At 38.2% G+C, this 24,296-nt stretch overlaps 1 protein-coding gene across 16 annotated transcripts in view; it reads right to left on the reverse strand.

The window, feature by feature from the left end:
* LOC127415974 (afadin-like) overlaps positions 1–24,296 on the reverse strand; it is a 180,254-nt gene that overhangs the window by 43,419 nt on the left and 112,539 nt on the right. For 11 of the 16 annotated variants that reach the window (XM_051655051.1, XM_051655043.1, XM_051655042.1 and 8 more), the window contains 8 exons: positions 23,753–23,773; positions 21,440–21,585; positions 18,576–18,670; positions 15,578–15,843; positions 13,548–13,691; positions 11,413–11,611; positions 10,987–11,090; positions 7,506–7,586 (listed from right to left, as the gene is read on the reverse strand). In XM_051655051.1, coding sequence (XP_051511011.1) covers positions 7,506–7,586; positions 10,987–11,090; positions 11,413–11,611; positions 13,548–13,691; positions 15,578–15,843; positions 18,576–18,670; positions 21,440–21,585; positions 23,753–23,773 — 1,056 coding nt within the window. The remainder of the gene's footprint in view (positions 1–7,505; positions 7,587–10,986; positions 11,091–11,412; positions 11,612–13,547; positions 13,692–15,577; positions 15,844–18,575; positions 18,671–21,439; positions 21,586–23,752; positions 23,774–24,296) is intronic. The other 5 variants (XM_051655052.1, XM_051655044.1, XM_051655050.1 and 2 more) reach the window with 1 other exon arrangement.

Consider the following 24,296-nt stretch of genomic DNA (forward strand, 5'->3'; position numbering starts at 1 on the left):
ACTTGAAATATTTTTGAACGAATAGCCTACGCTCGCGAAATAGAGACGGAATGTGTCAAATGGATCAAACAAAAACCGCATTGGGAATACAACATATGGAATGGATTGTCAAACTGGATTGTTTTTTTCTGTTTGGAATCGAAAGTGCCAGAAGTTCGGAACACCGTTCCGGACCGTACCGGCCAAATTTAACCCCTGGGCATGATCATTATTTTTCATCATTTTCATGATCAATCATTGCTGTCACTTCCGTGTACTCGAGTAAATATGCACATCCCTAATTGTCAAGAGGTCTGTGTGACCAATAGATGTCATCCAAATGTGGGTGTGTATTCACACACCTCCTGCAATAAATAACATTTTACAGCTGCTAAATGCCTCATAAGCAAAAATAGAACCTGTTATCACCGCAGGCATCCTCACAGTAGCAGTTTATTTCATGAAAGTATGCAAGTCATTAAGTGTATTGGAGGTAATAGTCGTAAACATGGGGACAAGATGAACATCTGACTGTGTGTTTGGGGGCCAGGCATTAGCAACAAGAATCTCTTCCTCGTACAAAATTCTCCAAACACATAATAACACTCAATGCAGTTGTCTGGCGTAGTCAGCATGCAAAGATATATTTGCATCTGCACATTATATATTAACAGGAAAAACACTGCTTTGAAGGTGTTTACTGATAACAGCACTGTGAGCATATGCACCCAACCACAGAATTAAAAGTTTCCTTTGATGGTCCTAAAACCCCAAGCACCAAGCAAACAATGTCTAAAGCTTCTAGGCCCCACCCTGACACTTCCTGTCTATGTAAAAGCTTCCCAAACCTGCCACTGCAAATACAGGAAATTGGAATCACAGCTAGGCAAGACTCCTGCTTTGCTGTGTAGCAGAACCTTTTGGATCGAAGTACAATTTAATTTCGGTGTGCATTCCCCCTACTCAGTCTCAAACACTTGCTTGAAACTGCTGTGTTCTCCAGGGACTCGTGCCTCAAATCCACAGCTTCCAGTTAAAGGTTTATGCTCGTGGATGTGATTGGTAAATTGAGTCCTCTGGGATCTGCACGTGTGAGGATAAATGACTGAGTGCCATTTGTTTACAGCCCCAGGGAGTCATGGCAGTGCCTGACCTTTAACCCAAACGGCAGACCCTACGGTACACTAGAAAAATAGAAATTACATTTATTCAACCAAGGCACTGAAACTAGACCCTCCACCATAATTTCCTGGCACAATTAATCACCCAGAACAAACAGAAATGTCTAACAGACAGGACAGTAGTTTTTCCCTTGGTTCTTCCAATCAAGTCTAGACGAGTAGAAGACAGATGGACTGCTGAAGTTGGCTAATGGTGGGTGCAAAATATCATGACTAACACAAGAGGCTTTCAATAATGAGCTGCTTTCTGCCGACGACTTCACGTCTGAGTGGCCTCCATTCTGGCTCTAATAATCTGCAGACTCTGGGCTGCTTGCTTCAGTTAAGAAAGACCAAACAAAGAGTTCTGTCTTCCTTCATGGTCCTCTGAGTGTGCATTGAGAGGACAGCTCTGTTTTGGGCTGTGCCTTAAACTCAAAGCAATGTCTATCGTAAATCTTCTGATGTGAGAGGAAAGAAATATGTCTAAAACATTAGTCATGACTTAATTTAATGGTTCAGTCTTACCTAAAAGGATTGATTTCCCTTGCATCAAATAAAACAATGTCTTGAAGTTTTACTACCCTGTTGAACAACATGGGATTGTCCAACCATGTACAGTACATAACTAGGGCACCCCATTCAGACATAAAATCTTTAAAGGTATTATTTGGAAGACAATCTTCCAAAAGGCCACAATTCCCTGCTCCTTCACTCTTTTTCTGGACATGTAGAGTCAAACGTGGAAGGTAAGAAATGTCAAAAATGCGATCATCTTGATGAAAGCAAGCTGACAGTTTGAAACGTCTCTATTTGGACAATTGTAGGGGCTTGTCAGGTTTTATTTTGCCTGAAGAAAGCTGTATTCCACAGCTATCAAAAGATCCCATTCTTTTGAAAGTGCAAAATGACAAGTGCCCATGGACTGGGAAGTAGACTTGCCACGATATCATAATTTTCACACCAGTGCGGTGTTCACGTTCAAACCGACCAACACTGGTATTACCACTGGTTGGATGCTAAGTTGTACTATGGGGTAATTTTCGTTAAGCAATAGCCTACATAAGAACGCAAGGCAGCTTGATTTCAAACTTTGAACTTTTTTATTTACAATTCAAATGAAACAGAAAAAAATAAAGCGCATTTAAAATGTGTGTTGAAAAGATGACTTTTCAACAGTTGTGAAGGGCAACATCTCTCTGAACTCGAAGCACCTCCTGAGATGAGAGGTCATTTGCAGCACTCATAGACGATACTATTCTTGCAAAAACATTTCAGAAGACTAAAACAAAGAGTGAGAACCCTTTACATACGCGTGTCCCACGAGACTGCGCTCCTCCGAACTAACAGCGCATAGACGGCTTTTCTGTCATCTTTTCATAAAAATATAATAAAGTGTGTTTCTTCAAGGACAGGTCTGTGTGTCTAACAACATTTCTTGTGTCATTCCGAATCCGAGACGTCTTACAGTAACCCACCATGCACATTATATTCACTACCTGCAGTTAAAGGTCTTCTGTCAGTGCGCGTACTTTGCTGCCTGTGTAATTTGATACGCTGGAAAAGAACATCTGGCTTTCAATGCTTTATTTAGGTTCATTTATCATGGGTCGCAAACTCTTCATTAGGCAACTATTCTTTATTTAAGGCTGTTCTATTAGTTAGACTATTGTATTGATATTGGAAGTTCCATTCATAATGTTTCCCCCTTTTACACTGTATAATATTTCGAAGTACCAAATAAAATCGGTAACACCGTCCACCATGGCAACCCTACTGGGAGGTAAACTCTGGGATCCCTTGAGGAGAAGGTTAGTAATAAGGGTGCTAGCAAACAGTACTACAGATATGCAGAAAGTGACAAGTCAGTCTAAACATTTATGTTTAGCCATGTTTTGTTCTGCGCCCCATGAACCAGAACAAAGTTTCACTGTCGTGAATTGCAATGGATTCATTCAGAGAGGGCAACTGGTGTCACTTCATAAATTAATCCAAATGATTAATATATGGAGCCATTACAGGCAGGTTAGGAGACAGACATTTGAGCAGACGTAGTCGTGCTCACATTCTGTTCTCCACTCTGAGTCTTCAGGAAATCCAAGCCCGCATTTTGAGTCACATCCTTCCATTGTTGTTGTATATGAGATCAAGAAGCCCACAGAGAAGGAAGTCAGGGAGCTATTGTGCCCCACACAAAGTACACAAACAAACAAAAAATATGTTTACATTGCTTTGGAAGTTCAGTTTTGCAATAAAACCGAAGAAAAATCCCGAAGGCGTAGATTCTTGTGGCAACACTCATTTCTCTGCTGAAGCAGAATGGATCCAGAAGCTTGGGAAAACTGCATGTACTGCAGGAACCATCGCTTTCATGTCAGTGTGAATTACGAGAGGTCAGGATTTCCCCTTGTTCTTCCCTCTGAAACTCAACACTGTCCCAACAGAGCTGTTATCAGACAAACATCTGCAGCCTGAGCAATCAAGCACTGCAACAGCAGCCTGGCTACCTGCACGGTTGTCTAGCTGGATTGACCCCACCGAATTGTTTGAAACAAGTGATGACGAGTTACTAACACTGGGATCCATGATGGATACCTCGATGTTTAGAGCCCGTAATTATTAACCCTGAAGTTAACACTATGCACACACACACGTGCATGATTTTAAAGGAATGTTATGGGTTCAACAACTCAATCAACAGCATTTGTGGCATAATGTTGATTACTTCCAAAAACAATTACAACTCTTTTTTTTTTTTTTTTTTTAAATAAAAGTTATGATGGAAATGACTGGGGCCAGTCCAAAAATGCTAAAACAAGGTAGTTTCTGATGTATAGCCACAAGATGTAAACACTATACATGTTAGAATGGTTTAGTGTTATTAAATAGCTTATAAATGTTGTGTACAGTTAAATGCAATACCAAAATTTCAGGGTTTCACCGTCATGTCAATGAAGTTTCAATATTGGAAAAAAATGTACACAGATAAGGATAGCAAGCAGTTTTATCACATCAAAACCATGTTAACATGTATAATGTTTTTGTCTTGTGCTTAATCTGTTGAAACATTTATGGACTGGCCCCATTCAATTCCATTGTATTTGCCTTACGGAAACTGTGATTTAAAAAAAAAATAAAAATAAAAACAAGGGACGAGTCAAAATTATTTTTGTGGTAATAACTATTATGAAATGAATGCTGTAACTTAAGCTTGAATTGTATAAACAATTACTTAGTAAAGAAAAATTCAACAAAGCTATTTTAAACTAGATATTGATAAGGAGATATTAGTATTCCTCAACAATAATAACTATTAAAAAAAAAAGCCACAAAAAAAAAAATATATATTACCAAATGAATATAGGGTCGTTAGTAACCTGAGATTTGTAATAATGCTATATATTTACACTTCAATAAATCTCAACAATTCAATAAATGTTTTTTTTTTCCCTTCAAATTTTTTTTGCTTTTTTCCCCCAATCTGGAATGTCCAATTCTCAATGCACTCTAGGTCTTCTTGGTGGCGTAGTGACTCGCCTCAATCCGGGTGGAGGAGGACGAATCTCAGTTGCCTCCACGTCTGAGACCGTCAATCAGCGCATCTTTTCACGTGGCTCGAGCGCATTACTGCGGAGAACTAGCAGTGTGAAGGCTCACGCTATTCTCTGCGGCATCCACGCACAACTCACCACGTGCCCCACCGAGTGTGAGAACCACATTATAGCGACCACAAGGAGGTTAACCCGACGTGACTCTACCCACCCTAGCAACTGGGCCAATTGGTTGCTTAGGACGCCTAACTGGAGTCACTCAGCACGCCCTGGATTCGAACTTGCGACTTCAGATGTGGTAGTCAGCGTCTTTAATTGCTGAGCTACCCAGGCCACCTGCTTCAGTAATTCTTAATTTATAATTATTTCATATCTATACAAGTTTACAACCACAGGATATCTATTTCTTTGTTTATTACAAGACAAATGAGTACTATATTCATACAAATAATCACTATATGTCATTTTTTTTGTGCAAGGATGGTGAATTATCAGTATCATATGTACACATACATGCTATTTCAAAGTGGCCCTGATGTTTCAGGATTTACTTGATTAACATTTGACATTGCTATTTGAACAATCAGCGACGTGGAAGAAAACTAGAACAAGTACAACAGATGAACAGTATGACATAGTATTTACTACTGAAATTCTCTAAGTTGTGTGTCTATATAGAGTCAAGTACCTGCAAAAATACATATGTTTAGCTTATATATTATGTGCAGCTCAATGTGTTTGACAGCCAAGTGCATCTAATAAAATTTCAGAGCGAAGTACTAAATACCTGTTCTATCATCTCTTTGGTAAATGAAAAATAAAACAAAAAAACAACAGAACATATTCTACTCTATTATTTTCTAACCGTCTTGAAAATGTTTCGGAAATTTTACACTATCTGGGCATTTTGTAGATCCATCTGTGACAGATAAAGATGCCGGGTCCTTAAAGACCCGAGGTGTGTAATAATGCTTGGTGAAACACCCATGCATTTAAGGGTTAATCTGGAAACACTCTACATAATACTGCCACCAAACTCTGTAAATGAAACAAACAAACAAAAAAAACATATTGACCATAAATGTAAAAGTAAAAAAAAGTGTGAAGCCCTTTCTCATTCATCCAGTAGCACCCAACTATATGTTAGCCTTTCCTTAAGCACTCATAAAACACACATGCACTATTGCCAAGCAGTTCCTTACCGGCTCCTTCCTCCCAACCACAGAGAACCACATGGTGTTGTGCTCCACTGTGGAGTCAAGACCGTGAGGTAAAGAACAGAGGAACCAACAAATAGGAAAATTTATCCAACTCTTTGAAAGCAGACAGGTCTACTGTGGAGCAACTCCTGGGCTACATGCTATAGCACCATATGGCAAATATCAGAAGCCAGAGTAGGAAATACCACATCCAGACTGTTATGTAAACCACTCCAGACGTAAGAAACCCCCACGACTCAGTTCAGATAAACTTTTAATGCTGCGTCCCTGCTAGTTCCACACTGGGCAAAACCTTTTCTCCTCTTCAGATCCTCCTATTTTCTCCCTCAGTGCACCTTACTCCTCCTTCCCTCTGTTTCCTAGCCTCGTTTCCTTCCCTCCCTTTTTCACTCCTTTCCTCCCTTCCCCTCTCTTCTTCCCCTCCATTCTACCTCTACCTAACTGCTAAAATTTGCGATTCCTCAGACACACACTCGGATGAAAATAGAAGCAGGCTTTGTTATGAAAACAAACAGTTCTTCTGAGTCCCTTCTCCCTCCCACAACTACATCTCCATGGGCCGCCTCCTCTCCGTCCCTAAACCTGACTTATCAGGGGGGGAAAAGCTTCTTTGGTCCACCAAGGCTGGGAAATACACTACTGATCTGCTCTGAAACTTTCACTTGCATAGCGGCAATGCAAATTATTCTTTGCCGGAGCAGAATTCATATTTGCTTGTATAACTGCATATATTGGTCATTACAAGTAAAAGTGTAGACTATAAACATGTGTTTCAGTTGCTCAACTGGTAGAGCATGGTGCTACCACTACCAAGGTCATGGGAATGCACATACTGATAAAATAAATAAAAAAATATATATATATATGTCGCTTTGGATAAAATCGTCTGCCTATTCATAAATGAAAATGTAATGTAAACACACAAAAAAAGAGCTCATGCAACACTTTGTAATGTTGATATAAAAACTGACCTTTTTCTGCTCAAAGTACCATGCAAAAAAGTTATTAAATTAACCACTTAACAGTGCCGTCACTTCTGCAACATAAAACAACACTGTAATTTGGGTATAAGGGGTGATGAGGCAAAGGGTATTTCCTCAAAGCAGCAGACTAGAACGGCATTCAGCACCAACACGGAAAAAGATACAATTTGCTTAAATTTAAATGTTTGCTGAGCATACAGAGGAGCTTGTGACTGAATCAAACAAAGTGAGTTGTCTTTAAAGCACATCCTTGAACTCAGTGCTGTGGAAACAGTGCCATCTCTTATGACCTGCACTGGCACTACCTACATCAGGTTTCAATCTTCTTTTAGTTGCCTCATTTTATTCCAAACTCGTATGACTTTCTTGCTTCCATGGAGCACAAACGGAGATGTTAGGCGCTGACAGCTTCAGTTACCATTCACTTTCATTGTACGGTGAGAAGATGCAAAGAAAGTGAATGGTAAATGAGGCTAACACGCTACCTAACATCTCCTTTTCTGTTTCAGGGATGAAAGATGTTGAAGAAAGATGAGAAGATGGTCAAGGTTCACAATGGAAGCAATATCATTTGATTAGACTAAAAAAGGAAAATAAATAATCGGCTCTTACCTTGGCCGCCACAATACTGAGGCCCATGCCATTGTGTTTCTTCAAAGTCACAGTCACAACTTCTGGTTCCTTCTGCATTGGCTATGGAGAAAGAAGGCAGGTGAGTTTACTTGGGGAGTGGGGGGGGTGGGGGGTAGTCGTCTCTTTGAGGGGGTTTCACTATTATATCTTTAGCTCTGGTTCCACGCTGCTTCTGCGAGCTGCGTCTGGTGGCTGTTCCTGAAGCAAACTGAGGAGGTGGTGGTGGAGGGAGAGTTAGGGAGGTTCTGCTGCTGGTTCTCAGAGCACAGCCAACCGCAGGAAGAGAAACGGCGGATGCTGGAGACGAGTCAAGAATGAAAGCCACATGTGTCGGCTCCAGAGTGTATCAGGCCTTAGTGGGCTCGCTTATGCACTGGGCCTGGGAGAGAGAGACCAGCTTCCCACAGAGAGGCACTGTGCCACGGCCTCTCCTTTATTGAGCCCCACAGCATAGATGCTGCACATGGCATGCATTGTATAGAGAATTTCAGCTATGCTGCCTGCCCGCATTGTAGAATATGGATTGGGGGTGGGGGTAAACTCCCTGGATGGCTTTGGTATTATTTTTTTTATAAATTTGGTGTTACACAAGGAAAGAAGCAGCAAGCAAAAGTGCTTTGCTTAGTGAAAGCATGCTTTTTTGCAAAAGAGTGTCTGGGATGGCAGATTAAGAGCATTCCAACAGGTTTCCCAAAGAGAGTGCAACAGTCCAATTTTCTTAAGTAAAAATCCCATTAATTTTCTTTATAGTAGAAATGATTTTAAACGATAACTTATAAACCTCCAATGAACTCCAAGGTTGTTAATAGATGGTAAGCTTTTGTTGAAGTCGTCAGTCCGCTTTATTTCTTTTCATTTAAAAACAAATAGTGTCTATTAGCACATTTTCTGGTGAAGAAACACAATCCTGATCCTGTATGGAATCTATCAACCAGTCAAAGAAATTGCAACCGCCCACTTCACTTCTCAGAATGCAAAACATGTCAAACATTGAGGCGGATGGGCTACAACAGCAGAAGACCACTTAGGGTTCCACTTCTGTCAGCCAACAACAGAAAGCTGAGGCTGGACAGTTAAAAACTGGAAAAACAGCCTGGTCTGATGAATCTCAATTTCACATAGATGGTAAGCCCACCGCAGCCTCAGCTTTCTTTTCTTGGCTGACAGAACTGGAACCCGACGTGGTCTTCTACTGTTGTAGCCCTTCCGCCTCAAGGTTTGACATGTTGTGCATTCCGATTCGTTTTTTTTTTTTTTTTTACTGTATTAAAGAGAAAAAGATGCTGTTGCACAATATTAAATTAAAATCAGCTAAAACGAAAGAGAGTACTACTATGATTTAATTTAAATAATACATCATTGTTTTGTTTCACGTTACAGTAATGAGAATATCATAATGACCATCTTTTTCCCGCTTGCGATAATGATAATTGGGGTAAAATGTGCATAACTATAATGAAAACAATGTTACAATGTAAAAAATATGAAAGGCTCTCCCTTATAATGAATTCTTCAGTTTTTTATTTGTAACCTCTGATATACTTAATGTTGATGTAATTTTTAGGGTAAGACGTAATTCATTCTCAGACTTAAGCATTTGTATTAATGAACAGATTAAACTGACATTTTGTCATAAACGGATAAGACATTTTACGTTTTAAATTGTTAGAAAATAACATACCCTCATAAAGGTAAAAAATGCCCCTGAAAATCAAATACAGGATGCAAATATTGACCATAAATGTAAAAGTTAATTTCTGACACTAGGTCACAACTGAAATAAAGGGATTTAATTGTGAGGAAACGTATTAAGCCGTTAATTTCTATAGGGTAAAATAGTGTCATTTTACTGGTATTATTGCTTATTTGGGGACTTGGTGTGCAGAAAACATTTAACTTTAAAGTCATCTACATGATTGAATTTTCTCTTTTCTTTGAAACTGAATGTAGTCAGATGATGTTACTTTAATACTTGTGAAATTTGGATTAGTTTACTGATTCAGGGTCCCCATGGTCATTGAAAACCTGGAAATATCAGGGAATTTTAAAATTGTGATTTCAAGGTCTGGAAAAGTAATACAAATTAATAAAATACTTTTTATAGTGAAATATGGAATATTTTCTAGCTATGTTCAGCTCTGAAATATTTTAATGGCATATTGTACTCTTGTACTATTATTGCATTCCAAGTAGCCTGTATGTACATTTATTTAATGTGTTTTCTTTCAAGTTGCTTTTGGTGGAATAAACAATCTTGAGTAGCTTGCCTTTCTTTTTCTTGCTTAAGACACATAAAGGGAAGTGTAGAGCCGAGGAGGGCGGGGCCGGGCTGGAATGAGAGACACCCGGTCCCCAATCAGCCTGATGGGGCGCGCGAGGGATATTGGCGGCCGGGGACGACAGTTAGAGAGAGAGAGAATTGCAGGCAGCTGTGCTGTGTGGTTTTTAGTTGTGTGTTTTTGGTTGTGGTTTTGGTTAATAAATTATTATTTAAGTTGTCAAGCCGGTTCTCGCCTCCTCCTTTCCTCTAAACCCCCTTACAGGAAGTATTTAAAGAATCCTATAAATGCATTTTTTTTATGCAGAATTGAATCGTCAATCTAATCTAATCGATTCGATTCACAGGTTTTCGATTCTATTTAAAAATGAATTCGATTAGAAAATCTGTGAATCATGAATTGAATCGATTCGCTTTCAACCCAAAGATTCACACCCCGGGAGTATTTCTTTTTTTACAGGTTTCGTGAGAACACACCCCAGGAACCTGCATAAGGAAAGTAAACAGGTCAATTTTGATTTCAAGCTGACTTTAAGGAAACCGTACTGATACAACGTCAGAGTTTTATGGTAAGCACTGATATTTACGACACTGGGACATGTGAGAGAAAGGGATGTGGGTGGGGTGACCTGGCACATGACCAAGCTACATTAATCAGAGACTGTGTGGTATTTATATGCGCTCTGAGCTCCAGCTCTGTGTGCTGTAAGACAGAGTAGACCATGATTATGTAAAAAAATATGTGATTTTGACATTATATAAAAAATCCACTTATGTAAAAAAACGAGAAACAGTAAAAACAGGGGAATTATAGGGGAACAAGAGCAATTAGGAGTTTTATGTGTTTTGGGGGAGGACTAACATATTATTTACAGCCACTCCTTGGGCACTATGGTCAAATATTGCCCTCTGTGGTATAATTGGTGTTGGCTGCAATCTAAGGGAATGTTAGGTTGATGATAAGTATGCTAGCAACTGATTTCAGACATTTGCTGCTGCTGTTTTGCAAATACAATTACTATTTGCAATACAGTACTATAATCATCTATCCATCCATCCATCCATCCATCTATCCTCTTAAAGAGTTCACCTGTCTATCTACCAATAATTACCAAACTTTCAATTATCTTAAAGTAGCTACAAACCTAACTACCAGTCTATCACAAAGCTGTTATAACTTACCAGTTCTGAGTTGTCAGTCGAGAAGTGGCTGTCACAATCAGTTCCTTCAAAATAGATGGTCCAAGTTCCAGGAGAGCGTGGATGAGGGGTCAATCTACAGAATCCTGAAGAAGAATGAATAAATCAGAACAAATCCAATACACTTACAACACAAAAGTTTAAATCCACTGGTCTCTCCTAGTTTCTCTCTCTTTCGGTCACTCACTATTACAAAAAACAAATAATGATAGGAATGGCAGCAAACAAACTTTTCAAAAGAGCCTTCACAAACCACATTCCTCTGCCATTACATCAGTCTTAAACAAACAAGCACAACCAACCCTCTGATTCATCATTCCCATGATACTTACTGTGCACACCACAATCATAAACATCAAACAGAGTAAACATCATTTAGAACCACAGCGGTCCATTTTTTGTCTGTACCTCTCTGGCAAAGCGGTTCTAGAAACTCCTGGAATCCATTGGGAATGTTCCGCACCACGTCACATGAGTAGCCATCTTCAGGCAGTAGGAAAGGCAGCTGCAGGTCAGGGTCCTCCTCCAGTTGCACCTCGCGCCCGTCGCTTCGGGCCAGTTCGTCTGCCGTGTTCTCGGCCACAGCCACGACGTGATCGATCAGCTCCTGTGGGCATGAAGGGGACAACAACCATGATATTACATAAGAAAACCTTTTCCACTGTAGTGAAACTCATTGTTAGTTATGAAAAGGGATGGGTAATGATAGCCAAGTAGTTGATTAGTGAGGTCAACCAGTTTATCTAGAATTTATTTTCCGTTGTTTTTTTGATATTTTTAGCAGCAGTGCTTTAATTTGCATAATGACACTGTGCTTTAAGGCCCCTGCACACTTCCTAAGAAATCTAAGTATGAACATGTGTGATGTCATATAGAACAAAATCTGGCCAAAACAAAGGTGCTATTGCGTTTGTTTTTTCGGTTCTTAACAGCTCGCCAGGGTGAACTTTCAGCACACCTTCTTACTTCCATTGGTCCATGTCATTCAGTCAGTAAAAATCAGTCAACAGGAACATACCGGCGTGTAGAGTTATTAGCGTGCTGGTGCAAACTTACCTACATCTGTACAATTGTTTGCATAGAGACATTTTCCAAGAACATGAATCTTGCCATTTCTGAATGCAATTCAATTTAAGACTTTAAGACCTTTTTCAAGACCTGAACAAATAAAATTAAAACTGTATCCCTACACCAAAACAAACCAACACAATCTCAAAATAAATAATGTATCACAGACTCTTACTTAAATAGGCAGGGGCACACATTCAACATGGCCTTAACATTGTTTATCAGTAAAACAGGGCAGGATATATGCAAGTTTATAATGCTCAAGACATGTTTTCCACATATATATCACATTAAAAATGGTTTATGTACCATTATATAAATAAATACAAATTAGAGGTCAACCTGTACAGGATTTTGCTGATATGATAATGTGTTGAAAGAAACCTGTGATGGGGAGGGCCAGACAGAGGCTACGAAAGTCCAAATTTAATTAAATTCCAGATGCAGTTTATGGTGAAACGTATATTACCAATAACCAGGGAAAAATAAGTAAATAAATAAAAAATAAACAAGATTTGATTCATAGAGCAGAACTTTTACTTTAAAGGCTAAAATACACCGGGGACTCTTATTTTGAAATGTTTGCGCTTCACTGCTTCCAGCTGCTCATTCAAACAGATAAGGGAAATAATATGTGCTTTCCTACAATAATCTACAACGTATTACAATATAAACATTTAAAAGTAAACATCATATTTCATCAACATTATATCATCATCTTCAACAGTTGATCATTACTGATCTCTGGTCATAAATTTCCAATATGACCTAATGATTGTGAAATGCTCAAACACGTACATGGCGAAAATCCAACAGTGCTGCATTTTCACTCTGAAGGACGCAGCGCATGCACTTATTTAATTATATTGTATTCTTTTGAAGTTTGATCCTCATATTAGGTCATATCACGATTCCTGTCTTTCCGCCCGCAAATTTAAGACCTCTTTAAATTATAATTAAGACTTTTGTTGTATCATTTAAGATATTTAAGACTTTTTATGACTTAAAATTTTGGAAAACTGAATTTAAGACATTTTAAATCTTTTTAAGGATCCACGGGAACCCTGAAACGTCCCCTAAGAAACACATCCAATCAGAGTCAGGTGAAACCAAAACCAGCCTAATTATACAAGGGTCCTTATGACTGATTAGTTGACTAGTTGTGCAGGTATCCACCAACTACAGTAGCTGATTTTGTGCATCCCTAGTTAGGAATGCCTTTTATGGTAATGAGTGGCTACAGTATATTTTATATCAAATGCACATTAGAAGAACCCCTGAAGTCAATGGAAATTAGCAGAGCTACTGTGGACAAGTGGCACACCTGGTTTAGTTTACCTCAAACAGGACATACACCATTAAACCAGGACTACTGCCTGAGTGTCAGAAAAAGAACCAGCCAAGCCAATCAACACCAGTCTTAATTCCCTTCTTTGGATAGATGGAGCAAGAGGAGGAGAGAGCTGTTGACTTACAGGAGGAATGTACGGCTCATCAGGAGCGCAGTGGTAGTTGCTCAGCAGAGCGTTGAGCTGCAGAGAATTGAGCTTGAAGCAGGTGTTGTTGATGTTCTGGACGTCTTGCATGGAGTATTTGTCCATAGTGAGCAGTGTTGTCGCCTTAAAAAGACAGAGGGACAGTTGTGATACAGCCTTGGTTCATAGCACAAACAAACTAGGTCAAGACAATCTTACTGTGTGTATTGTATATACATTGTTTGGACTAAACTGTCTGTTAAGAATCAATAAGATGAGTTTAGTAGTCTGTCTTATGGGCATGACATAAGACAGACTACTGACATGATATCACCTCACAGCATTTCTAATTCTTCATAATTATATGCCGTTTTACTGAGCCAATATTTATTGAGACACCATTTATGCTTTTAAAAATCTGTCAAAACAATGTAAATGTTGATTAAAAATGGTGACCAGTTACAGCACCTAAACCTTAAACTTTACCTTGTGAACAGTATTTCACAAACATATTCATAAACATTTTAACCTAAAATGAAAATGGAAAACAAAAGTAGAGTGAAAGTGTAAACTGACAACATAACCAAAGTTCACATTACACGTTTCTTTCTTTGATAAGATTCTGTATATTCACAACAGAATAAGCCATATGAAAGCGACTTATAACTGCTCAAGGGATCATAATTCTGTCGTGTGTGTGCATGCATGTTCTTCTAACTTTCAGGAGCAACATTTCTGAAAATGTCCCCAAAAGCAGAGCAAAACAAGACAAAATCTCCTTTTGGGGATGTCCCCACAAGAATAACAAAGTCATGACTGAATTCTAACAATGTCAAAAGGTATATTTTAGAAATAGGTTTAGTCTATAGTATTCCATTAGAAAAATGATTCACATGGTAACTCAAGACATATAAAAGCTTTTGTGTGAGTGTGTTTCTAATCTAGCTATACTTTGGGGTAGATGTTGACTGATAATGGATTTTGCCGATACTGATAAAGGCCGAAAACATATTACTCGGATGATGGTTTTGACAATTTAAAATCAATTTCAGACAGTTAATTTATTTTATTTTTTTCATTTTATGAAGGGTACCAACATAGAGACCACAAGAGTCCAAAATGAATAAAATCCTAGATGCAGTTAATTGTTCAACCAAAATCCCAATAGCAACCAGAAATAATACATATTTGGTGCATAACACAGGACTTTTAACTATAAACAAGCCCAAAACACACCGGGGACTCTTACTTTAAAATGATGGAGACTTTACCACATTACAATGCTCTATATTAAGTCTCTACCAAATGAAGATTTTTATAGCCTATATATTCACCACATGAAGGGTTTGGTAAATATATTTCACCAGGTGAGATTTAATGAGGAATAGGGTTTATTATTATTCACAAGATATGCAAGTTAGATAACACAATATATGTGCTGATTGGGTACATTTACATATAGTCGCATTTTTCTTTGCATGTCCTCGCTTCAATTTAGAACACTTGATTATCTAAACAAAATAACAAAATATGCATTGAAGTGAGGATAACAATATGGATAAATTTAGTCAACGATTACCACGAGGTGTCAGTCAGTTCTAGAGGCTGCTAAATGAAGTTGTTCTAACTGTAGAATCCTCAAGCGCCGAGCACAGAGGAACACGGAAAAAAAAAACCTATCATCAACTATTGGCATAGATTTTTTGCAGAAAACCAATCCTTCCAAAAAGCAACTATTGGCACAGATTAATCGGTAAAACCGATATACTGGTCTACCTCTACTTTGAGGACATGATCACTTAAAAGATCCCTTGAAATTAGTTAAATATGACATACTTCATTTTGGGGATGACGTTAAGGGGAAAAGTGGTTCGTAAAATAGGCATCACTTTTCTATGTATTCCAAAAATGCAATGAGATTGCTTTAAGGGATAGAGTTAGGATTAGTCTTAATTATAATCAGCTTAATTTAAAAACAATAAAAGTTTATGACATGCCCTTAATTATGTAGCCAAGTAAAGGCATGTTACCTGCACAATTCTGCTGAGGTGGCAGTCTGCGGCCAGCTCCAGGCCCTGTTTCTCAGCCCATGCCTCAATGTGGCTGAGCTGTTGTCGTAGTATGGCGCCCCAGTAGTGCGAGCACAGGCCTGAGTCGGCCTCCATCACCAGCTTGTTAAAGAGCCACATGTTGATGAAGTGGAAGAGCTGGGAGAACAGCTGGATGGTGAGGGCTGCATTGACACGGCAGCGGCGTAGAAGAGACATGGCGCCTGTTAGCGTGTGCAGAACGTCCTCTGTTGTGGAATAAAAAAAAATAAAAAAATCACATAAGTCAGCATAAAAGTAATCCTTCTTCTCCATGTTAAACCACTCCAGTGGTTAAATCAATGTCTTCAGAAGCTAAGTGGTGGTGTGGGTTAGCAAAAGATAACTTTCACTTTCACATTGTTCTTCTTGTGTTTTTGGTGATTCACATTCTTAATGCATACTGCCCTCTACTGGGCTGAGAGAAGAATTTCTAGCAAAAAAAATGACTTCTATATTGATCTGTTTCTCACCCACATCTATTATGTCACTTCTGAAGATATGTATTCAAACACTGGAGTCGTATGGATTATTTTTATGATGACTTTGTGCTTTTTGCAGCCATTCACTTGCATTGTATGGAACTACAGAGCTGAGATATTCTTCTAAAAATCATAATTTGTGTTCTGCTGAAGAAAGAAAGTTATACACATCTGGGATGGCATGAGGTTGAGTAAATGATGAGAGAATTTTCATTTTTGGGTGAACTATTCCTTTAACTGGATGTTTCAACGCTGTATTGTTAATTGGACATATTAAGACATTTCAGTGTTGTTCTAATTAATTAGTTAAGTTTCTTATTTGCTGAAGGCATTTCAGTGTTGTTTTCATTAACTGGTCATGTAAGATGTTTCTGCATTTTTTTTTTTTTTTAATTGGGCATATTTCACTGTTGCTTGAGATATTACACTTTTATTCTGATCAGTTGTAAGTGTTTTTCTGTTGCTTAAGACATCATTTTGTAATTGTTCTAGTCTTATTGTTGGTTAGATTAACTCTATTAGACATGCTTTGTTGACAAAACATAACTGACAAATTCTGCAACAGGGTTGGTGCACAGTTTTGAAAAACTAATTTTGTGCTTTTTAAGACCTGAACAAATACAATTAAAACAGTATGTCCATACAGAACAAACCCACACATACTGAAAATACATGTATTACAAGTTTTACTCAACAATTAGATATTGCACTAGGCCATACCACCATTTCATTTTAATTTTGATTAAATGTGCAGTTATTATACTTTTTCAGACACTTAAGACTTATGAAGGACGAAACCTGCAAAAATAATAAATACATAAATAAATACACATATTCTTGCATAAGTAAATTTAAACATAATTAAATGTGCAAGGAGATCATTCTTTAAATACATAAATGTATAAATGCACCCATCAATACAAATATAATATAATGTAAAACAAATAAATGGTTGAGGAAACGCAAAATAGAAAGTACATTTTTAATTCTATATTACTTTAATCATTCATTTATTTCAGTTTGTAGTTCCGTATTTATTTTTTCCTTCACACAACATGAGAAGGATTTCAACATTCAACCATTCAGGCATCACAGTCAAACTATCGAGTGATCCATGTCAAATGTTAACTGTTAAGCTGTTAACTGTGATAAATCGTTTATGCATGCATCCACACTGAAGAGTATGATCAGCAGATAATGTAGTTCTATTTTCAACCATGTCTGTGAGCCTTTGCACGTCTCTGACTATTTCTAGTGTGACTCCATCCGTATCATCTCTCTTTATATTGCAGGCGCAGGCAAACATAGTCAAGCACAGCACTTTTTACAATGATCAGCCAATGGTGTCATAAATTGATTGATTGGATGGTTTGATTAGCATCCTCTTTTTAGCATATTGGATGAAGGAAAAATAAATACGGTACTACAGTACATACAGAAATAAATTAATGTCTAAAGAAATTTAGAAATATAGAATTAAATATCAACTTTCAATATTTGCATTTTCTTGAACATGTTTGCATTTATGTTTTATACTATATTATTTTTGCATTGATAGGTGCATTTATTTTTTTGTATATTTCCTCGCAGATGTAATTATTAATATATGTATTTATTAATGAATACATGGATTTTCTAAAAATTATGTATACATCTGTGTATTTAAAAAAAAAAGAATTTTTTTTTTTGCAGGTTTAGTCCTCCATATTTTATGTCCTTAAATTTTGAAGACAAAATACATTTGTATACTTTTTTTTTTTTTCTCCCCAATTTGGAATGCCCAATTCCCAGTGCGGTCTAAATCTTCGTGGTGGCGTAGTGACTCGCCTCAATCTGGGTGGCGGAGGACGAATCTCAGTTGTCTCCACGTCTCAGACTGTCAAGCCGCGCATCTTATCACGTGGCTTGTTGAGCGTGTTACTGCGGAGACATAGCGTGTGTGGAGGCTTCACGCTAATCTCCGCGGCATCCATGCACAACTCACCACACACCCCACCGAGAGCGAGAACCACACATTATAGCGACCACGAGGAGGTTACCCCATGTGCCTCTACCCTCCCTTGCAACCAGGCCAATTTGGTTGCTTAGGAGACCTGGCTGGAGTCACTCAGCATGCCCTGGATTGGAACTCGCGATTCCAGGGGTGGTAGTCAGCATCAATACTCGCTGAGCTACCCAGGCCCCTCCATTTTTATACTTTTTAGGAACTGTGTAAGTTCACATGAAAGACAAACAGATATTACTGCTTTGGTTCATCGTTTCAAAACCACCACTAGGTGGACCAAGATCTATAACAATTCTAAGTCTCACTTCCCACTAGGACAAAATATTATTAATTATATAAATATGTCCTTTGCACACAAAATTAACTTTGCACATTTTAACCAAGAATGCATACCAGGACAAAAACAAACGTAACCGTAAACACAATCAACTTGTGTGACTGGGCCTCTGCTCACCAATCTTGGGTCTCTGTGGGTTCTGTTCATCAGGATCTTCGAGGAAAGCAGGCATGTAGTTATTCAGATCCAACTGCAGACAGTGCACTAGGTATCTACAGGAAAACACATTGTTCAGTGTCCATTTATCCACCAACTATCCACCAGTTCAAAAGGAACTTCTGTAGAATCCCACGGTAAGTCTAAGACCTGGCCCTTTCACAAACTGCATGTCAGGCACAAAAACACAGTTGTTTCAGCTGGTCATTCCAGTGCCTTAAAGGAAGCGGAGGTGATTCGACCACATTGTTTGTGCTGAGAACTTGCCCCAAGACCGTACCCCTCTCTCATACACCCAGAACTACAGCTCGGCCAATACAAGCCAGACCCATAACATTCCTTACATTCAGCACTTCCTCCAGTCTGGCAATGGTTCCAGGAACACAGTAAGAACAGGCCAATATTTTCATCATTTTTGCATAACTGTAGTCAATCAAAACACTACCTTAGATGACAGTTATGGAACATTGTTTTCAGACATACAGTTGAAGTCAGAAGTTTACATATACTTAGGTTGAAGTCATTAAAACTAATTTGTTAACCACTCCACAGATTTCATATTAGCAAACTATAGTTTTGGCAAGTCGTTTAGGACATCTACTTTGTGCATGACACGGGTCATTTTTCCAACAATTGTTTACAGACAGATTGTTTCACTTTTAATTGACTAAATCACAATTCCAGTGGGTCAGAAATTTGCATACACTAAGTTAACTGTGCTTTTAAGCAGCTTGTAAAATTCCAGAAAATGATGTCAAGCCTTCAGGCAATTAGCCAATTACCTTCTGATAGGCTAATTGGCTAACTGGATCAATTGGAGGTGTACCTGTGGATGTATTTTAAGGCCTACCTTCAAACTCAGTGCCTCTTTGCTTGACATCATGGGAAAATCAAAAGAAATCAGTCAAGACCTCAGAAAACAAAAATTGTGGACCTCCACAAGTCTGGTTCATCCTTGGTAGCAATTTCCAATCACCTGAAGGTACCACGTTCATCTGTACAAGCAATAGCATGCAAGTATAAACACCATGGGACCACGCAGCCATCATACCGCTCAGGAAGGAGACGCATTCTGTCTCGAGATGAACGTAGTTTGGTGCGAAAAGTGCAAATCAATCCCATACAACAGTAAAGGACGTTGAGAAGTTGCTGGAAGAAACAGGTAAACAAGTATCTATATCCACAGTAAAACGAGTCCTATATCGAAATAACATGAAAGGCTGCTCAGCAAGGAAGAAGCCACTGCTCCAAAACTGACATAGAAAATCCAAACTACAGTTTGCAAGTGCACATGGGGACAAAGATCTTCCTTTTTGGAGAAATATCCTCTGGTCTGATGAAACAAAAATTTAACTGTTTGGCCATAATGACCATCGTTATGTTTGGATGAAAAAGTCTTGCAAGCCGAAGAACATCATCCTAACCATGAAGCTTGGGGGTGGCAACATGTTGTGGGGGTGCTTTTCTGCAGGAGGTTCTGGTGCACTTCACAAAATACATGGCATCATGAGGAAGGAAAATTATGTGGATATATTGATGCAACATCTCAAGACATCAGCCAGGAAGTTAAAGCTCGGTCGCAAATAGGTCTTCTAAATGGACAATGACCCCAAGCATACCTCCAAAGTTGTGGAAAAATGGCTTGAGGACAACAAAGTCAAGGTATTGGAGAGGCCATCACAAATCCCTGACCTCAAAAGATAGAAAATTTGTGGGCAGAACTGAAAAAGCATGTGTGAGTAAGCAGGCCTACAAACCTGACTCAGTTACACCAGTTCTGTCTGGAGGAATGGGCCAAAGATCCAGCAACTTATTGTGAGAAGCTTGTGGAAGGCTACCCAAAACGTTTGACCCAAGTTAAACAATTTAAAGGCAATGCTACCAAATACTAACAAAGTGTATATAAACTTCTGACCCACTGGGAATGTGATGAAAGAAATAAAATAAAATCATTCTCTCTACTACTATTCTGACATTTCACATTCTTAAAGTAAAGTAGTGATCCTAACTGACCTAAGACAGGGAATGTTTTCTACGATTAAATGTCAGAAATTGTGAAAAAATGTATTTGGCTAAGGTGTATGTAAACTTCTGACTTCAACAGTAAGTGACTCATATCAGGTTTGATATGACATGGAAATAGTGTTGGTTTTTAAAAACCAGACTAAACAAGCATGTAAGGAGAGTACAGACAGTGAAGTTTAGCTGTGAATATTAATCTGTTCCAATTTTTGTCTTTCACGTAAGCTTAGTGATCAAGGGATTTTCCAAATATGGTTTTGCATTAAACATTCTCGTTTCACAGAAAATACATGCTTTTTAAACTACCTGAGGTACTATTTAACAGAATAGATTGCAACAGTCTGGTTCCGGAAGTAAAAATCCCTTTCATTTTCTCCATAGGCGAATAGATTTTCAAAAATAAAAAAACAAGTGGGGAAAAAAATGCAACTGAAGCTTTTATGGCAACCATTGTATTGTTGCCATTTAGATTTTCATTGTATGTGCATAACCGTTAACACATTTTTTGTTTGCATTTACAAAATCACAGTCAATAAGAACAAACTGGATGTGTAATATATAGCTATGTGAAGCTGTACTTGGATCAATACAGGGCTACGTAGCATGATGCAACAAACCAAGCGACTGACAAAATGTCTTGTTGCGTGATGTTTTTGACGGTTGAGGTCAGTATGGACGACAACAACTCAGATTAACATGCAGAAGATGTGATTTATCTAGTTCTAGATAGTCATGTCACGTCTGGTTTTGACTCAGTGTTCAGATTGACAGTGAATGTAGCAAGTGTAAATGTAAATACGCACTTGAAAGCCATCTGAACTAGGTGAGCAAGGACATCCTGTGCGTCTAGCGTGATGCGACTCAGATCCTTGTCCTGTTTGATGAAGTTCAACAGCTCTGAAGCGTTGGCCATCCAGAAAGCCAGAGCCCCAGCAATATTCTTCTGTTTCTGTAATACAACAACATACGGAGAACACAGAAAAGGCAGGATGAGCTGTTAGACATCGCTATAGCAAAAACAGCCGAAGTACAAAACAAATAGAGAAGGGTTACAGCCATGAGAAGCACTGAAAGTAGCGCTCTAGGGATAGACCTGTGCCCTCTGTCCAACCCACCCCGCCTCCAACAACCAGTCACCGTGTCCAGACAGAAAAAAAAAACATAAAACTTGAATAACATGTAGCATTAGCTCACACTCCAAGATGGAAGTAGAGGACTGACTGGGTAACGGCAGTGACTGGTTGCTTTGAAACCCACGTCCCTACAAAACAGAGAGTGGATACACATGGTCCCAGACTCGACCCAAACGAACTGGACCCCTGTGTATATCCGCACAAATCTATCCCAAATGACGACGACAGAAACCCCCCCACCCCAACCCTCCCAAATACGTCCTACTAGGGCTGGGCGATATAGCTAAACAAATTATATCTCAATATTTTTCAGCTTTAATATTAATATCTTAAAATTCATGTATTTGCTCTGAAGTTGGATAAAAGGCCTCTTATTGATATGCATCAATTTAAAAATCCACAGTAAATACTAAGCTAAATATATTTTTACTAAAACATTTTGGTACATGAAAATCCACTGAATCAGAGTTCTGAGTCAAATAATTAAAACCGTCAGTTTGCACTGATTCATTGAAATAATTCAAACTACTCAAAAACTGTTTTTGCCTAGTTGAAATCACAAGTGCTTTTAAAATATCTGTCCTACGCGCTCATATATATGAAAAATCATGACTGAAGATGCAAAATAATCAATGAATCAGTAATGAATCAATTCATTGAAACAGACAGACAGATTCACAAAAATGAATGAAATCTACAAACTCCAACATCATTTTTGTCACTGAAATGTAAATCAGAGATGCTATTAAAACCTGTCGTAACACATGCATTATTGCGAGTAGCAAAACTAGTCTTAAGAAAAAGAAAAAAAAACGTCTTTAGGAAACATAATAGCCATTGAAAAAAACATTAAAATCATCGCAATATTCATAATGTTGCTTAAAGGAATGTTCCGGGTTCAGTACAAGGTAAGCTCAATCGACAGCATCTATGGCATAATGTTGCTAAATACAAAAATTAATTTAGACTCTTTCCTTTTTTTTTCTTTAAAAAAAAGCAAAAATCGAGGTAGTGAGGCACTTAAAATAGAAGTGAATACGGACAATGGAAGACAATGTGGCCAATTTTTGGCAGAAATGTGAAGCTTATAATTTTATAAAGCATTTGCATTAATCCTTCTGTTAAAACTTGTGTATTATTTGAGCTGTAAAGTTGTTTAAATTGTCATGCAGTCGTTTTAGGGTTTGTTGACATTACATCATCATGGTAAAGAAGTTGTAAAATTGGTAATAACTTTACACAGAAAAGGTTTGTTAGTGATTTTATCACACTAAAATCATGCTTACATATCCTTTATGTCTTGTGGCTATACTTCTGAAACATTGAGTATCTTAACGTAAAAAATTGGCTCCCATTCACTTCCATTGTAAGTGCCTTGATTAAAAAAAAAAGAAAAAAAAAAAGAGGAACGAGTCGAAATTAATTTTTGTGGTAATCAACATTATGCCACAAATGCTGTCAATTGTGGTGAACTTGTATTGAACCTGAAACATTCCTTTAATTTTATACTGTCAACAAAATCAATGTGAATACATAGTGAAATTTCGATATATCGCCCAGTCCTACGTCATACTTGCCACAGAACGCATCCAAAAGAACAATGACGTTAACCACAGACATCAAATAAAATGAAAAGAAATTAGTTTAAAAACAGAGCAAAAGAAATATGGGGTAGTCTCTCATCCACACTGACGTGCAGTAAGCAGAGGTAAAAGTGGATGCCGGAATTAAAATGTTGCTGCAATCAGAGATCATATCTGCAGTTTTTAGTATCACATGTTCCAGGTTCAGTCGTAATGAGGGTTATGATCGTTTGCTTTTAGAGTCCAGCTGTAGGAGGAGGGATTACTTGGTTGGCTTGGTTTCTGTTATGGGGGGTAAAAGAGGCATGGAAGACGGAGCAAAAGCTGAACGAGTGAAAGATAGATAGAAGAGAGAGAGAGAGAAAGAATGAGACACCTCCCTAGCAGTGCGAACTCCTACCTGTTCACCTTCAGCAATCTCCTGTAGATATAGTAGGTGTGGGGGAGAGGAGGGAGAGGGGGGACAGACATCCGACAGGACAGAGAGAGACTGTCAACAACAGTCATGGCATGGACAGATTTTACAGGCATGTAAACTTGTACATACAAACACATACACACATTCATTCTCACATAGAATGACAACATCATCTAGCACCCAAGGTGATGAATATTTCAGCAAAGTTTCGGAAATCTTTTAATAATGTTGGCTTCTTTTGCTGAGTAGATCCAGTTTAACCTCTAGCTGAGGCAACATAGTCTTTATTTTAGTTTTGTCCTTTTTCAGTGCTTACTACAAAATTCTGTATTTTTTGCGACATTAATTCTAACACATTTTTTAAACACATTTTAATGTATTTGTACATTAAAAAAGCATTTATTACAACAAAATTGTATCTTTAATAAATATTGTTATAAACATCCAGTCAGTTAGCGAGTCGGTTGTTAATTCAGTAACCTCCCTGAAAGATTCAGAGGGTGATTGATTTAAACCCATAACGAGT

Source organism: Myxocyprinus asiaticus, chromosome 25, assembly GCF_019703515.2.
Source record: "Myxocyprinus asiaticus isolate MX2 ecotype Aquarium Trade chromosome 25, UBuf_Myxa_2, whole genome shotgun sequence".
In the NCBI taxonomy this organism is placed as follows: Eukaryota; Metazoa; Chordata; class Actinopteri; order Cypriniformes; family Catostomidae; genus Myxocyprinus; species Myxocyprinus asiaticus.